This window comes from Elephantulus edwardii, unplaced genomic scaffold (genome assembly GCF_000299155.1).
Source record: "Elephantulus edwardii isolate Elephantulus edwardi_28Jun2011 unplaced genomic scaffold, EleEdw1.0 scaffold00013, whole genome shotgun sequence".
In the NCBI taxonomy this organism is placed as follows: domain Eukaryota; kingdom Metazoa; phylum Chordata; class Mammalia; order Macroscelidea; family Macroscelididae; genus Elephantulus; species Elephantulus edwardii.
The window spans coordinates 14,513,497-14,528,939 of NW_006399763.1; the positions used below are offsets into that span (position 1 = coordinate 14,513,497).

Here is a 15,443-nt window from a genome sequence, read left to right on the forward strand (position 1 = left end):
TCAGGTGAGATAGACTCAAGGTCATAATTTAGTTTCTGTGGACTTGTTTTAATTTTTTTCAACTTCAGTTTGAATTTGCATAGGATTAATTTTTAACAGCTTTAGCTTGTTTGGCTCCACAGTCAACACTCTTGGTACCAGCAGTCAGGAAATGAAAAGATGAATTGCACTGGGAAAATCTCTCCAAAGTATTGAAGAGCAACGATATCAGTCTGGAGACTAAGGTGCACCTGAGCCAGGCCATAGTCTTTGCAATTGCTATGCATCAGAAAGCTGGACAATGACTAGGGATAATAGGAGAATTGATGCCTTTGAGCGGTGGTGCTGAAGAGTATTGAATACACATGGACTGCTAGGAGCACCAACAGATTCATCCTAGAGTGGGTGAAGCTAAGCTGCTCCTTGGAGGCAAGGATTTTGAAGCTTTGTGTGTCATACTTTGGACATATTACAAGGCGGGACCAGTACTTGGAGAGGGACGTCGTTCTTGGGAGTGTAGAGGGATAGCACAAGAGAAGAAAACACTCAATGAGATGGATTGATTCAGTGAGTGGGGTAATGAGGGTATGTGTGTCAGAGACAGTAAGATTGGCACAGGATAGAGCAGGGCTTAGGGCTGTTGTACATAGAGTTGCTGTGAGTCATAGGTGTCTCGATGGCACATAACAACAACAAATAACAGTTGATGATCTATTCCACAGTTAGCATTTGCCATGGTTTTGACTACTGATACTGATCTTATTCAGCACTTCATTCTGAGGATGTAATCAATATGATTCCTGTATTGTTGTTGTTGTTGTTAGGTGCCATCAAGTTAAGTACAACTCATAGCAACCCTGTAGACACTGTTCAATCCCGTGCCATCCTCACAATCTGTGATGTACTCAAGCCCATTGCCAAAGTCACTATGTCAACACACCTAGTTGAGGGTGTCTTCCTCTCTTTCGCTACCCATCCACCTTTTCAAGCTTGATGTTCCTCTTGAAGAAATAACCTCTCGTAGCAGCGTGCCCAAAGTATGTGAGACAAAGCTTCATCTTTACCTCCAAGGAGCACACTGAGTGCATCTTCTCCAAGAGTTATCTGTTCTTTTGGCAGTCTGTGGACACTTCAGCACTCTTCTCCAGAACCATAGTCCAAAGGTATCAGTTCATCTTCTGTCATCCTTAGTTATTGTCCAGCTTTCAGATGCATGGCAAATGACTAAAAAGACTATGGCTTGAATCAGATACACCTTCGTCCTCAAACTGACATAATTAATCCTCAATAGGGAGGTCCCTGACTGCAGATTTTCCCAATGCAGTTTGCCTCCTGATCTCCAGACTCCTAGTACCAAGTGAATTGATTATGGATCCAAGTAAGAGGAATTGTTGACAGTCTCAATCCTTTCTTCGTCTGTCATCATATTAGTCTAGTGTGAAGGATTTTTGTTTTCTTAATGTTGAGTTGCAGTCAATATTGAAGGCTGCCATGTTTAACCTTCTGCAGCAATTGCTTCAAGTCCTTCTCACTTTCAGGAGGCAAGGTATTGTCATCTGCATGGTGAAGTTTACTGATGACCCTTCCTCCAATCCTGTTGCCACATTCTTATTCATAAAATTCAACTTCTCTAATAATTTGCTCAGCATACAGATATAATAGGTATGGAGGAAGGGTTTAACCATTGACATACACCTTTCCTCATTTTAAGCCTTATCATATTCCCTTGATCTGTTTGTACTATAGGCTCTTAGTTAGGTTTCACATGAGCATAATCAAATTTTCAGGAATTCTCATTCTTCTTAATGTTATCCAAATTATGGTTATGTTCCACGCAGTCAAATGTATTTACCAAGTCAGTAAAGCTCAGATAGACATTTTTTCTGGTATTTATGGCTTTCAGACAGTATCCATCTGACATAGGCAATAATATCTTTAGTGCCACAGCCTCTTGTAAATCCACTGTGAATGTTTGGTAGTTCTCCTGTCAATGGACTATTCTAGCTATTTTTGAATGATTCTCAACAGTATTTTGCTAGCATACAATATTAGTAATACTGTTTGATAATTACCATGTTTTGTTGGATCACTTATAGTCATTGTCTGTGTTTCTTTAAAAAAAGGTATTTGCAAAGAATAAGTCATTGAATTAGCAAAGTTCATTCACTCCATCTATGATCTTATTTATGTTACCAATTCCATAATTTCTGACAACCATTCCTCTACTTTGTCCAACTTTTGCATTCCAGTCATCAGTTATTAGTAATGCTTCTTGTTTGCATGTTGGAAGGACCCAAAAGAGGAGACAGCTGGAGACCCCGATCAGAGAGCCTGTTACTGCCAGGGCGTGCTGCTACTGGAAGGGCACCGTGTAGGAAACAGCTCTGGGCCCAGGCCCATGAGTCTGCTGCAGAAAATCAGGCACGGCCAAAGAGGACTGTGTCATGCTGTGGCATTCGTATACTTATTGTATGGTTTGCTGTTAGAAATACAATACCTGTCAATTTGTTATATTGGGAGAACGGTTTTTATATGTTGTTAACATATGGGTTTTACCTGATGGTATGCATAGTTACCAGATTGATTATGTTTGTTATAAGAATCTCTACAGAAGCTCAATATCGGCTGTGAAAACTAGGCCAGGTACTAATTGAGGAACAGGCCACCAAATAATCATATGTAAGTTCAAGCTTAAGCTAAAGAAAATTAAATCATATCCACAGAAACCAAAATTTGACCTTGACTCTTATCCCATTCAAATTTCAAAACCATCTCCGGAACTGGTTTGAGGCCTTGGAAATTAATGAGTGAAGACCAGATGATTTGTGGGAGAATCAAGAATGTCATCAATGAAAAATGCAAAAGGTCAGTACAAGACAGAGGAGGAAGAAAAGACCAAGATTGATGCCAGATGAGACTCTGAACTTTGCACTAGAATGCCGAGAAGCCAAAGCAAACGGAGGAAGGAAATCAAGAAATTAAGGAGCTGAACAGGAGATTTCAAAGGGCAGCTCAGGAAGACAGAGCAAAGTATTATAATGAAATGTGTAAAAAGCTGGAACCAGAAAATCAAAAAGGCTTAACTCACTTGACTTTCTTAAGCTGCAAGAACTGAGGGACAAATTCAAGCCTTGAGTTACAGTACTTAAAGGTGTTTTGGGCAGAATAGTAAATGATCCAGGAAGCATTAAAAGAAGATTGTAGTAGTATACAGAGTCACTGTACCAAAAGTAATTGGCTGACACAGAAAAATTTAAGGGAAAATGGTATGAGCAAGAGCCTGTGGTGATGAAGGAAAGGTCAAGCTGCTCTGAAAGAATTGGCAAAATACAAGGCTGTAGGAATTGACAGCATGCAAGCTGACATATTTCAACAAATGGATACTGCCTTGGATGCGCTCACCTAAGTGGTGCCAAGAAATCTAGAGGACAACCAATTGGTCAGCTGACAAAAAGATATCTGTATTTGTTCCCATTCCAAAGAAAAGGGACCTGACAGTGTAGAAATTATCAAACAGTATCATTAATATCACATAAAAGCAAGATTCTGGTGAAAATTAGCCAAAAACAATTGGAACAGCACATCCACAGATAAAGACATTTAGGCTGGGTTTAGAGGAGACCGTAGTACTAGGGATGGTATAACTAATGTCTGATGGAACTTGGTTGAAAGCAGAGAGGTTCCAGAGGAACTTTGACTGTGCAAAGGTATTTGACTGTGTGGATCAAAACAAACTGGCTAACTGAAAAGAATGGGAATCCCAGAACACTTGATTGTGTTTATGCGAAACACATTCTTAGACCAGGAGGCAGTTGTCAAAACAGAGCAAGGGAACACTTCATGGTTCATATTGTGAAGGGTGTGTGCCAGGGATGTTTCCTATATTCATACCTTTTCGATGTCTATGCAGAACAGATCATCCAGGACGCTAGGCTTTATGAGGAGGAATGTGGCATCAGAATTGGAGGAAGACTTATCAACAAACTGCATTATGCAGATGACATGCTTGCTGAAACTGAGGAGGACCTGAAGTGCTTGCTGCATAAGGTCAAGGACTGCAGGCTTAAATAGGGATTGATGCTCAACATGAAGAAAACAAAGATTCTCATTACTGGGCCAATTGGCAGCATCATGATAGATGGTGAAGATACTGAAATTGTTAACAGCTTTAGTTTGTTTGGCTCTACAGTCACCACTGTTGTACCAGCAGCCAGGAAATCAAAAGACAAATTGCACTGGGGAAGTCTGCTGTCAGGGACATTTCCAGAATATTGAAGAGCAGTGATATAAGTGTGAAGACTGAGATGCACCTGTTCTTTGCAATTACTAGCTATGTGTCAGAGAGCTGGACAATGACTAAGAATGATAGAAGGAGAATTGATGCTTTTGAGCTATGGTGCTGGAGAATAATATTGAATATACCATGGATTGCTAGGAGAACAATCAGGTTTGTCCTGGAGAGGTTGAAACGAGGCTGCTCCTTGGAGAGAAGGATTCTGAAATTTTGTCTGACATACCTTGGACATGTTGCAAGGAGTGACCAGTCCTTGGAGAGAGACATCATGCTTAGGAGAGTGGAGGGACAGCATAAGAGAGGAAGACCCTGGATGAGTTAGACTGATTCAGTGACTGCGATTATGGAGGTAGGTGTGTCAAAAACAATAAGATTAGCACAGGGTAGAGCAGGGTTCAGAGGTGTTGAACATACAAAGTTGATAAGTAACAAGCAACTCAAGAGCACATAACAACAACAACAACAACAACAGCAACAACTTTATAGCTTAGGTATGTATATGCTTGTTTGTTTATTGTTTGCTGCATTTGTCTGTCAGTTTGCTGTATCAGGGTAACTTGTGGTTTGCTATGATGCTTAAAACTATATTACCATTGTTTGAAATGCTAGCAGGGTCACCCATGGTGGACACATCTCAGCACAGCTCTCAGATTAAGACAGACTAGGAAAACAGATTGATCATCAACTTCTGAAATAACAGGCTTTGTAAAACCTTATGAGCAATAGACTAATATGGGTTGCTATAATATTAAAGGTAGTGCTCAGATGAGAAGGCATTCAAAATGAGGAGAAACAGCTATAAACAGTCATTAAGAATTGGAATGTGGAATGTACGAAGTATGCATGTAATAAAACTTGAAGTTGTTAAAAATAAAATGGAGTACATAAAGATAGCTGTTCTAAGAATTAGTGCTGAAATAGACTGACATTAGCTGTTGTGAATCAGATGTTTATATGATTATGCCAGGAATGAAAAGTTGAAGAAGAATGGTGTTGCATTCATAGTCACCAAGAACTTATAAGATCTAACCTGAAGTACAGTGCTGTTAGTGATAGGATACTATCCATACATGTACAATGAAGAGCTTTCATATGACTGTTATTCACATATATGCATCAACAGCTAAAGCCAAGAGAAGGTCTTTTCAGTCACTTGCTTCATATCTGAGAGCTAGACAGTGAACAAGCATGACTGAAAAGAATTGATATCTTTGAGAAGTGGGGTTGAAGAGGAGTACTGAATATCCGATGGATACCCAAAAAACAAACAGGTTTGGAAAAGTGCAGCAAGATTATTCCTTGGAGGCAAGAGTGGTGAAATTTTCTCACTCCTACTTTGGGCAGGAGATGCTGTTACTTGGGAAGGGACATCACATGGTCAGTGGAAGAGAAGATTCTCAAGAAGATAGGTTAACACAATGACTGCATCATTGGGTTTAAGTGTGTCTGATTATAAGGATGATAGATAAAGGATATGGTTCCATAGGTCATATTCAACTTGATGGCACCTAACATCAACAACAACCAATTTTTGCATCCTGAAATTGGCCAAACATGCAGTTATGATACATTAAGTCTTTTTTAGTAGATATTCTTGATTATGCTACTTCCTTTCCATTCCTAGTTTGTTGAGCATTTTTTGTTGGATGAGTTTTTTTATTTATCAAATGTGTTTTCTTTCTGCTTGTATAGTTTGTAGAGAGTTGAGCTGCTAATCTAAAGGCTCAGCCACTGGAGGTTTAAATATGCCAGAAACTCTGAGGGAGGAAGATGGACAATTTCCTCCCATATGATCTGAAACCAAAGATAGATTTCTACTCCAATTTTAGAGAGAAAGATTGATATGATTTCTCTTCCCTGATTTGTTGATGTGATAAATATAAAAATTGATTTAAAAATATTGAACAAAATTCTTATATCCTGAATAAAGCTCCCTTGAATGTGTTATGTAATTATTTTTACACCTTATTAATTTGATTTGCTAATATTTGGTTAGGGCTTTTTAATCTTTTACAAGGTTTATATTGATGTATAACATAGGAAAAGATAATTGTAATATAATTTTATTGATAAATAATTTTTTAAATTTTAATGTCCTTGGTTTTGTTATTAATCTGGCATCATAGAATGAGTTATTTCCTCTGCATCAGTAAACATGTTTCTGGAAAACATCTTAGAGAATGGTGTAATTTCTTCCTTAAATAGTGCAATTCACCAGAGAAGCCATCTGGACCTGGTCTTTCTGTTTTGGTAGATTCTTAATTATTGATTTAATGTTTTAAATAGACATAATTCTATTCATACAATAACAACAAATATGTTCCCATTCCCAAGAAGGGTGATCCAACTGAATGTAGAAATTATCAAATGATAACATTGATACCACATGCAAGCAAAATACTGCTGAAGATCATTCAAAAATGGCTGGAACAGTACATAGATAGGGAATTGCCAGAAGGTAGAATTTAGAAGAGGCTGTGGATATCATTGCTGATGTCAGATGGATCCTGGCTAAAAGTAAGGAATACCCTAAGAATATTTATTTGTGCTTTATTGACAATGCAAAGGCATTTGACTATGTAGATCATGACCAGTTATGGCTGATATTGAGAAGAATTGGAATCCCAGGGAACTTAATTGTGCTCATGAGGAACCAATACCTGGATCAGGAGGCTGCTGTGCCAGCGGAGCAGGGGAGCTCTGCATGGTTTGGAATTGAGAAGGTAGTGGTGCATCAGGATTGTATTCTGCTTCCATGCCTGTTTACAATCCATGTTGTAAACATATGTTGTATCAGGTGTTGTTGATTGCCATTGAGTTGAGCACGACTCTTAGTGAATCTATAAAAAAGACCTAATGCTTTTCTATAACTATCATTGTTTGTCCAAGTTCATAGATAGTCCGAGAAGCTGGACTCTATGAAGAGGAATGTGGCATCAGGATTAGAGAGAGAATCATCAATAACCTGAATTGATGACACAACTTTACTTGCTGAAAGTGAAGAGGACTTGTAACACTTGTTGCACAAGATCAAGGAATGCAGCTTTTGGTATGGATTACGTCTCAGTATCAAGAAAACAAAGATTCTTACCACTGGACCAGTAGGCAGTGTCATGATGGAGGGAGAGGAGATTCAAATTGTCAACAGCTTCATCTTGGTTGGATTCACAATTAACACTCTTGGTACCAGCAGTCAGGAAATAAGGAGAGACAATGCACTGGGAAAATCTGCAATTAGGGACCTTTCCAAATTATTGAGGAGTAGTGATGTCAGTTTGAGGACTAAAGTGCATATGATTGAGGCCATAGTCTTTCCAGTTACTAGCTATGCATCTGAGACCTGGACAATGAATAAGGCTGCCAGAAAAAGAACCTTTGAGCTATGATGTTGGAGCAGAGCACTGAACATCCCATGGACAGCCAAGAGAATGAACAGATATGTCTTGGAGAGAGAGGGTACAGCTGGAGTGCTCTTTGGAGGCAAGAATGATGAGGCTTCTCCTCACATACTTTGGACATATTGCTAGGAGGTTCTACTCCTTGGAGAAGGATATGATGCTGGGAAGGGTGGAGGGTCTGTGAAGGAGAGGAAGACCCTCTACCAGGTCGATTGACATAGTGACTGCTGCAATGGACTGTTGTGTGTCAGGAAGTATTAGTATGGTGCAGGACAGGACTAGGTTCAGGTCTTTTGTTCATAAGGTTGCTATGAGTCCTACTTAACTTGACAACACCTAATAACAACAACAACAACAACAATTCTATTCATATTACTTTGTTCTACTTGTGTATGCTTTGATGTGTCTTTGAAGGAATTGGTCAGTTTTAACTAAATTGTCATATTTGTGAGCACAGAATTGTTTAAATATTACTACTGTATTATGTACATACTATTTTATACTTTATATGTATGAGATTGGACTAGGGGGGCATTGTGGGAGGGTAGGGATAGGGGAAAGAATGGGGAGAAAATGTGCAATAATGAATAAATTTTAAAAAAATGAAAAAATTTTAAAAATTACTGTATTATCATTTAGGAAGCTCTAATGCTAAGAAACTGTGTTGTATACCAAAAGGTATCCTGTTTGAATCCACCAGCTGCTCTGTTGAAGAAGGGCAGCCTCCTCCCATGCAATTTATTTCCTCTGAAAACCTGCTGGAGGGTCAGCTATGATATGGTTCCACTTGACCACACACAGAAACAACAATGTGTTATGTTTTAATGTTCTCGGAATCAGTAGCAATGGTGTCTATTTAATTTTGTGTGTTAATAATATATATCTTCTCTTTTATTTGTTTTAGTTAACTTGTCTAGAAGTTTATATATTTTATTAATCATTTCAAAGAACAAGATATTTTGTTAATTTTATCTTACTTTTCCCCCATTTTGTCAGTTCATGCCCTACTGTTTATTTGATAATTGCTTGGTAATCTCAATCTGTTAGGTTTTTTTTTTTATTTTTTTTAAGTTGTCAACTGTTTAATTTCACTTAAATCCATAATTAACACCTATGGAAGCAGCAATCAAGAAATCAAAAGACATGTTACATTGAGAAAAATCTGCTTTCAGGGGTCTCTTCTAAGTGCTAAGGAGCAAGCATATCAGTTTTAAAACTAAGGTGCACCTGATGAAATTTTTTTCTCTCATTACATTTATTCTGGTTATTGATATGTTTGGACTTGTACCAGTTTGACTTATTTAAATCAGACTTTCCCTTTGATAACATTCAGAGTTATCCTTTCTACTTAATCATATTTTCAAGAACACAAATAACTAAGAGGAACAGTAGAAAAGGGAAAGAACCAGAACATCCATGTGACCATTAGTTCTATTACTTTTTGCGTCATATGCCTGCTTTATTCTAACCTCTGTTAACTCTACAAGGAAATTTTGTCTTCACAAACAACATCCATGGTTATAAAACTGATCCCTGTAAAGTCAGACATGGTCTCCTAAGCTTCTGCACCTATTTCTTCTAATCGTTATGTGCCATTGAGTCATGACTCATAGCAACTGTATGTACAAGAGCCCTAAATCCTGCTCTCTTCTTGTGCCAACCTGATTGTCTCTAACATACCTACCCCCCATTACCCCAATTACTGAATCAATCCATTTCATCAACGGTCTTTCTTCTGCTGTCCCTCCACCCTCTCAAACATGATGTCTCTTTCAAAGGACTGGCCCCTCTTTGTAACATGTCCAAAGTATATTAGATGAAGCTTCAGAATCCTTGCCTCCAAGGAGCATTCTGGTTTCACCCTCTCCAGGATGAACCTGTTTGTTTTTCTAGCAGTCCGTTGTATATTCAGCACTCTTCTCTAGCACCAAAGGCATCTCTTTCTATCATCCTAATAATATAATTTTATTTTTAAATTATCTTTCTATCATCCCTAGTCATTGTCCAGCTCTCTGATGCATAGTAAGCAATTGTGAAGACTAAGGCCTGGACCAGGCGTACCTTAGTCTCCAGACAAACATCGTTGCTCTTTAGTCCTCTGGAGAGGTCCCTGACAGCTGACTTTCCCAGTGCAATTTGTCTCTTTATTTTCTGGCAGCTGGTACCAAGAGTGTTAATTGTTGAGCCAAGCAAACTAAAAACTAAATCTCTTCACCATCCATAATGATGCTGCCAATTGACCCAGTGGTGAGAATCTTTCTTTTCTTGATGTTGTAAAGGATCTAGCTTATGAATACTTTGGGAATATCCCAAGCAGATTTTAATTAATGCAAAAGGCCTTAGATGGAAATGTGTTGGGCTTCAAGAAAGCAAGTGTAACTAATAGAAGTGGAGAATGTTGTAGGAGATTAGCATAAAAGTGGAGAAAAAATGATCAAGTTTCTTTTATGTCTGTCAGTAATGACAGTTGTTGGATGTTGTCAGACCAGGTCTGCCTTACAATATCCTGTGTACAACGGAACTGAACGCTGCCCAGTCCTGTGCCTTCCTCACAGTTTCTGTTGTTCTTGACTCCATTGTTGCCGCCACCATGTCAGCCTCATCTCTCTGAGGATATTCCTATTTTTTGTTTTCTCCAAGAACTTCGTGTTAGTGTTCTCAAAGTAAGGGAGATAAAATTTCACCATCCTCACTTCTGTAAGTACATCTTGTAAGACATGTTTGGTAGTGCATGACAGTAATTACAGTATTTGAGGTCCATACTTGAGAACAGAACATACTCTGAAGGATTATAATACTAGCAATCTAGAAACAAGTGCTTTGTTTCTTTTTTTTAACCAGATGCATTATTAAAAAAAAATATGCCAAGAGAATTTTTTAGCATTGATACCAGTTTTTCAGTAATTGGCTTCTTTTATCTCTTATACAGGTCACTTGACTATTTGCTTACTTCTCCGTCCCAAACTCAACAGATAAACATCTTCTTGCTTTGTTTCAATTTCAGGATTCTTATTATATGGATATATGGATCACTGATTGAATAATAGATGGCTTTACCTCGTCTCACAGGAGCCTTGCGCACCTTTTCAAATGTCACCAAACAGGATAATTATAATGAAGATGTGGCTGACTTAAAGGTAAATTTTTTTCAGATGAAAATCATTACAGGCATAGAGTATAGGCAAATATTTGGCGTTCTTTTTCTCTGCTTTGTGTGCTTAAGGTAGCAGTTTTATCTAACTTATTGTTTTAAGAAGGGGAATGGACACAATAATGTTGCCTAGAAGAATGCTTATGTTAAGCATCTATGAGTGTGTTGTTAAAGGTAGTAATCAAAACAATGGTAATTAATAATTTTATTTTGTTAAATTATCTTCTAGTCTTCTTTATAATTTTACATAGTAATTTACATATTAATCCTCAATATATTTTAGTTCTCCATTAACTGTCTTATCAAATTGAGTAGAAGCACTGTCTTATAATATGGAAAATATTAATCACTTAGATTTATATGGGCTCATATTTGGCTTTCTTTTGACCTTATTACTGGTTGTTGTTGTTGTGTTGTTCTGTACCATTGAGTCAGTCCCACAGGGACAAATATTATATAAAACCATTATTGTAGAATAAGTATAAGGATCCAAGGGAAGGTTGTGGAAGCAGATTGATGAGGATGTGTGGGGGGTGGGGAGGAGGAGGCAATTAATCATGGAGTTGTACAATTTGATGGGCAGGGGTGAGGGAAATTGGAAGAATTTGTTCTCAAAAATAATGTATTTGAATTTTGTAAATGAATTAATATAATTAAAAAAAGAAATAGTTTTAAATTGTGGAAATATGAGAATGCCTACATTACTATGATAAGCTTATGTTTTTATCTTTAAAATACCATATTAAGTGCAGTTTTGCAGTATGTGCATCTATTAATGCAAAAGACACAAGAGAAGAGAGTAACAGGTGCTGTTCATTCCAGTTTAAAGGCTTTTTAACAACTTTGAAGTGATAAATCTATTAATTGCCAAAATTTATGAAAATAAAATTGTTGATAGTAGAAGTTTTGTTATGGGGGAATTTAGGTCTTTTCCAAGGTGTTTTAAAGGTGGAGGATCAGTCAAAGAAAGCAAGATCCTCAAACAGATGGACTGACAAAGTGATGACTGCAGTGGGCTCAAGTGTGTCAGAGATTAGGAGGCTGGTACAGGATAGAGCAGGGTTCAGATCTGTTGGGTTGTGCTTGACAGCACCTAATAACTAACAACAACAAAGTATTTTGTGTTATGGGTACTATAGAAGATATTAAATTTTGAAAGAGCATAGAGGTTACATTCAGATCCTTTGTCAATTTACTTACTCTTAAAAGAGGTTTTTTAATGAAGGAAAGTGGCAAATATAATTAACCTTATTTTGTTTTAATTTAGTTTTTTTTATATGGTAGAATGTTTAACTTGTAAAAGGGAAAGTAAAATGAATTTTTATGTACCTATTTATCCATTTTTTCCTTTTTCAAATTTCTCCATTAAAGCACTGTAGTTAAACTCATAGCTAATCTTGTTTCATCCCTATTTTTACCAATTTACCTCCCATTGGATTATGTAATGTCATCAACATAATCAAGAGTTAAATGACAGCTTTATTGTTGATCTGTGAGAATCACACACATGGATTAAGGGCCAGGAGATAAAATTATTAATGCCCTTTGTGAGCAGTACTTAAGAATGCAAAGATTTATAGAAAAGAGTGGTTCTAGATGTTAAAATTAATGAATGGCTAGCTTGGTTTAGGATCATTCTTAATGAAAGCAGTGCTCACTTGAATATATTGAACTTACCTTGAGAAATTAATTTTCTTTAAATACTTAAAGAAATAGGTACATAGGGTTTTCAAAGGCCTGCTATTTCAGAAGTGGATGTTGAAGGTACCATGGACTACTAGGAAAACAGACAGATTCATCCTGGAGAGGATTAAACTGGGCGGCTCTTTGGAGGCAAGGATTCTGAGGCTTCATCTAACATACTTTGGACATGTTGTAAGGAGGGACTGGTCCTTGGAGAGGGTCATCATGCTTGGGAGGGTGGAGGGACAGGGCAGGAAAGGAAGGATCTCTATGAGGTGGATGGATTGATTCAGTGACTGGGGTAATTGGGATGGGTGTGTCGGAGACAGTGTTATTGGCACAGGACAGAGCAGAGTTTAGGGCTGTTGTACATAGAGGGTCGCAGTGAGTTGCAAGCGACTCAATGGCACATAACAACAACAACTTAAAGAAAACAAAAAAACTTTTAAGAAACTTTATGTAAAACTGTGTAGTATAGTTGGAGCTATATTAAAAACTCAGAAAAATGGAAAGAGGTATAAGGACTATTCCCTGTTTATTGTTACCATGGATATTGGGCTTTTTGCTTTATGAAGAGTATACTTCGGGTATGTTGTCTGGTGATGACTATCTTTGGAAAAAAGACATGATGCTAGGGAAAAAAGAGTCTAGAAAAAATGGATTGACACAGTGACTTAACAGTGTACTTGAGCAAGGTGGACATTAGGAGGATGGTACAGGATAGGGCAGGGTTTCAGTCTCTTGCCACTGTGAGTCATAGTCAGTTTGACAGCAGCAACAATATACAGGGTGATTAAAAGTTAAAAACAAAGGGAACAAACCTTTTTTAAAATCTTTTCAACAGATATTAGTCTGTAAAATCATATTTAATATTTTTGAATTTTTTTTATAATGCCAACTTATACTATAATGTAGAAAATAATTATTAAATGATAGAAATGAGAAAATCTTTTATTTGAAATTCTCTCTTTCAGGTGAAGCGGTCCAAGCTGCATGAACAAGCTTTAGATTTGGGTCTAACATGGAAGAAGATAGTAAATTTTTTGAATGAAAATCTGGATAAGAATGAAGCACAACGTGTAAATGAAGACTTAAAAGATATATTACAGGCTGCAAAACAAATAGGTATAAGTTTTTAAAAGAATTACTAAGGTTCATGTTAAAAAAGCAGAGGTCTTGTGGGGATGGCCATATCCGACGTTTACCAACTCCATGAAGGACAACTGTCCCCGTCAGCAATGCAGAACCAATTCTCATGAGATCAGATATGTACTGCATGCTTCTGCAACTCTTTCTCTTCATCCCAGCACCAATCTTACTGGTTTTCTGGATCCAGAATCAGTTACAGTATCTCATAGACCACACAGAACCATATTAGGGAAGTCAAAAGGCTCTAAATCAGATTGATGTTGTTGTTAGGTACCCACGAGTCAAGTACAATTCATAGTGAACCAATGAACAAAAGATCTGAACCCAGTCCTGTCCTACCTCATCTCACACTTCCTGACACAACAGCCAGCCTGTTGCAGCAGTCACCCTGTCAGTCCACCTGGTTGAGGGTCTTCCTCTCCTTGGCCAACCCTCCACCCTTCTCAACATCATGTCACTCTCCCACGAAAAGCACCTCCTAGCAACATGTCCAAAGTATGTGAGGCGAAGCCTCATCATTCTTGCCTCTAATGAGCACTATGGCTGCACCCTTTCCAAGACATACCTGTTTATTCTCTTGGCTATCTGTGGAATGTTTGGTGCTCTTCTCCAACACCATAGCTCAAAGGTATCAGTTCTTTTTCTGTCATCCTTATTCATTGTCCAGGTGTCAAATGCATAACAAGTAATCAGAAAGACTATGGCCTGAATCAGATAGACCTTAGTCCTCAAACTGACATCACTACTCCTTAATAACTTGGAAAGGTCTCTAACTGCAGATTTTTTTCAGTGCAATTTGTCTCCTTAGTCACTCATGTAGGAACATCTTCTGAAATGTGTTCACAGGCACCTCAGCCTTGAGCTTTGCAGCTTTAGGCCAGTATTACAGAGATATTAGTCCTACCAATTATGGCTCTGGTCTTCCGCCTTTCCCCCACTCCCCTTGTCCAGCAAACTTGGGCAAAGCCTCCTAATTCTGGTTCAGTGGGGTAGCAGACTTTGTTTAATGTCAGGTCTCTAGTTCTCTGCTGTGGCAGCTATGGTTGCTGCTCCCGCAGTTGCTGGTCTGGTTGATGCAAAGAATCTCTTTCACTATAGGACACATTGTATTCTCTTGCTGCTGCTTTGCTGGTGGTGAGGTTCTTAAATTCTGTTGCTAGATTGGCAAAACTAACCACCCTTATGGATAAACTAATACACCCTATTTGCATATTCCTACCCATCCACATAGCAAAGTCTGTCAGTGACTGGGGAAGCCAGTTATTTGAACAATAACCTGTTCACAGTAGATCCCACTAAGCAAAGTCAGTCAGTGACTAGGGAAGCCAGTTATTTGAACAATAAACTGTTCACAGTAGATCCCACTAAGTTGTATAGTAAAAAGCTGGAATTTTAGGCATACGTTGTTGTTGTTAAGTGCCGTCGAGTTGCAGGCGACTCATAGTGACCCTATGAAGGAGAGCCCTCGACACTTGGGTGCCTTTCATCCTCTCTCCAGGTTCATAGGGTTTCCAGAGGCAAGCTATTATTTAAGTGGATGCCACTCCTCCTTCCATGCTTGTTTTAATCGGGGAGCTCCACCCCATTCTCTGTCCGCACTGGGTAGCCAACCATTAATGCATTTGACACATCTGTGTCACAGTGTTCAGCCTCACAGCAACCACAAGTGACCACGGGATGGCAACTTGTACACCAGGGCTATATGACCTAGAGGAATGTCTGAGCAAAAACAATGAAAGACTGGCCTGAGGGCCGCGGATTAAAAGTCACCCACCTTGGTCTTGGTCAC

The 15,443-nt window shown here is 38.3% G+C and overlaps 1 protein-coding gene across 1 annotated transcript in view; it reads left to right on the forward strand.

The window, feature by feature from the left end:
• Positions 1-10,718: 10,718 nt before the first annotated feature.
• The window catches only part of ASCC3 (activating signal cointegrator 1 complex subunit 3), a 451,184-nt gene continuing 446,459 nt past the window's right edge, over positions 10,719-15,443 (forward strand). Inside the window, exons 1-2 of the mRNA XM_006881191.1 lie at positions 10,719-10,808; positions 13,480-13,630. Of these exons, the coding sequence (XP_006881253.1) occupies positions 10,719-10,808; positions 13,480-13,630 (241 nt within the window). The remainder of the gene's footprint in view (positions 10,809-13,479; positions 13,631-15,443) is intronic.